The sequence below is a fragment of the Biomphalaria glabrata genome, chromosome 1, assembly GCF_947242115.1.
Source record: "Biomphalaria glabrata chromosome 1, xgBioGlab47.1, whole genome shotgun sequence".
Taxonomy (NCBI): Eukaryota; Metazoa; Mollusca; class Gastropoda; family Planorbidae; genus Biomphalaria; species Biomphalaria glabrata.
In genome coordinates, this window is record NC_074711.1 from 22778985 (window position 1) to 22781027 (window position 2043).

At 39.9% G+C, this 2043-nt stretch overlaps 1 protein-coding gene across 1 annotated transcript; it reads right to left on the minus strand.

Annotated features, from left to right (window-relative positions):
* Positions 1-544: 544 nt before the first annotated feature.
* On the minus strand, positions 545-1777 carry LOC129925863 (TRIO and F-actin-binding protein-like). Its single transcript, XM_056027430.1, has 2 exons — positions 1657-1777; positions 545-1452 (listed from the first exon to the last, which is right to left on the minus strand). The coding sequence occupies exons 1-2, from the start codon at positions 1775-1777 to the stop codon at positions 545-547; spliced, it is 1029 nt and encodes a 342-aa protein (XP_055883405.1).
* Between the last annotated feature and the right edge of the window lie 266 nt (positions 1778-2043).

Sequence of the window (2043 nt, forward strand, 5' to 3'; positions counted from 1 at the left end):
TGAAAACTTGGAACGAAACAACGAAAAAAAAAAGGAAAGTTGGTCATTGTGGTCATTTCTAGTGAAACAAAAAAGTGCATGATTATTCCAACAACTTGGTCAGGAAGAATAATGCAAAAAGACTTTAAAAAAAAAATAACATTTAAATTAGTGGTCGGGCAGTGCTGTCAGCTATTTAAAAAATATGTATATTAATTTCAATTTATTTATTAAAATAAAATTTTTTAAAAACTATTTGATGATGAGGGTCAGAATTGAAAGGGAAATCTACACATAAGTATAGAAGGCTTGATGTCAACTTTAACAGTGATAAGGTTGTCAGGCCCACAGTCCTACGCTCTACTTTCAAAACAATGGCCATGTTTTATGACCAGCAAATGACCTCCCGTCTTCAAAGAACCAATGGCCAGTCTCAGCCGCAGCTACGACAAACACCCAATTGTTTTGATTTCCGTCTCTTGTGTCCACTGAGCATAATAGCTGGACGGAGTACACTGTTCGGACTGACCACATATCTGCGCTGACCTCAGGCTGACTCTACACTTCAACGTCTTATTCGTCGCTTGTTGCTTGGATGGTCTGTTGAATACTGAGCTTTGGATGGTCTGTTGAATACTGAGCTTTGGATGGTCTGTTGAATACTGAGCTTTGGATAGTCTGTTGAATACTGACCTTTGGATGGTCTGTTGAATACTGACCTTTGGATGGTCTGTTGAATACTGAGCTTTGGATGGTCTGTTGAATACTGAGCTTTGGATAGTCTGTTGAATACTGACCTTTGGATGGTCTGTTGAATACTGACCTTTGGATGGTCTGTTGAATACTGAGCTTTGGATGGTCTGTTGAATACTGACCTTTGGATGGTCTGTTGAATACTGACCTTTGGATGGTCTGTTGAATACTGACCTTTGGATGGTCTGTTGAATACTGACCTTTGGATGGTCTGTTGAATACTGAGCTTTGGATGGTCTGTTGAATACTGACCTTTGGATGGTCTGTTGAATACTGAGCTTTGGATGGTCTGTTGAATACTGAGCTTTGGATGGTCTGTTGAATACTGAGCTTTGGATGGTCTGTTGAATACTGACCTTTGGATGGTCTGTTGAATACTGAGCTTTGGATGGTCTGTTGAATACTGAGCTTTGGATGGTCTGTTGAATACTGACCTTTGGATGGTCTGTTGAATACTGACCTTTGGATGGTCTGTTGAATACTGAGCTTTGGATGGTCTGTTGAATACTGACCTTTGGATGGTCTGTTGAATACTGACCTTTGGATGGTCTGTTGAATACTGAGCTTTGGATGGTCTGTTGAATACTGAGCTTTGGATGGTCTGTTGAATACTGAGCTTTGGATGGTCTGTTGAATACTGAGCTTTGGATGGTCTGTTGAATACTGAGCTTTGGATGGTCTGTTGAATACTGAGCTTTGGATGGTCTGTTGAATACTGAGCTTTGGATCGAGGGGTATGGGGGGAAGTGAGGGGTGTACACAGCCAACAACAAAAATTTGTGTATGGAAAAAAAAATATATGAAATAAAGTTATGACATGGAAAAAAGAAAGGGGGAGGGGGGGAGTGTCGTACATGCTGAACAAGAAGACAATAGACAGGAATGTAAGAGATGACAGGACTACAAGTCTGAGATCTCATTTACCATTAGGCCACATCCTGAAATCAGTTTGTCCATCTACAGTGTTCTGTGGGTAGTTCCTATTGACAAACCTCCAATTGACCTCAAGGGTTATACAACCATAGTATGCTAAAAACACGGCCATGCTACAATCAGATGACAATTTGCTTTGTATAAGACCTTTGTTAATTATTCCTCTTATGAGTCTTGTAATATATGTTCCTAAGGCCAACTTTAATAGTTCGTAAACAAAAAAACAAAACAAAAAACTAATTAAGTTTTAATAGCCCATTCGCCCACGCCCCCCCCCCTATTTTTTTTAAGGTCAGCAACGTCGGCCCCAAATATATGGTTTCCCAATTAACGTATAATAAAGCTTTCCATCATTTTTTCTCAGCTCCACCCCTCCCT

What these genes read in the sequence shown, in the direction of transcription:
- LOC129925863 (XM_056027430.1), bottom strand. Translation starts at nt 1,777, where the DNA reads ATGGCCGTGTTTTTAGCATACTATGGTTGTATAACCCTTGAGGTCAAT. An exon ending in TTTCAGGATGTGGCCTAATG is followed by an intron (nt 1,453 to 1,656) that starts GTAAATGAGATC and finishes CTCGATCCAAAG; the next exon opens with CTCAGTATTCAACAGACCAT.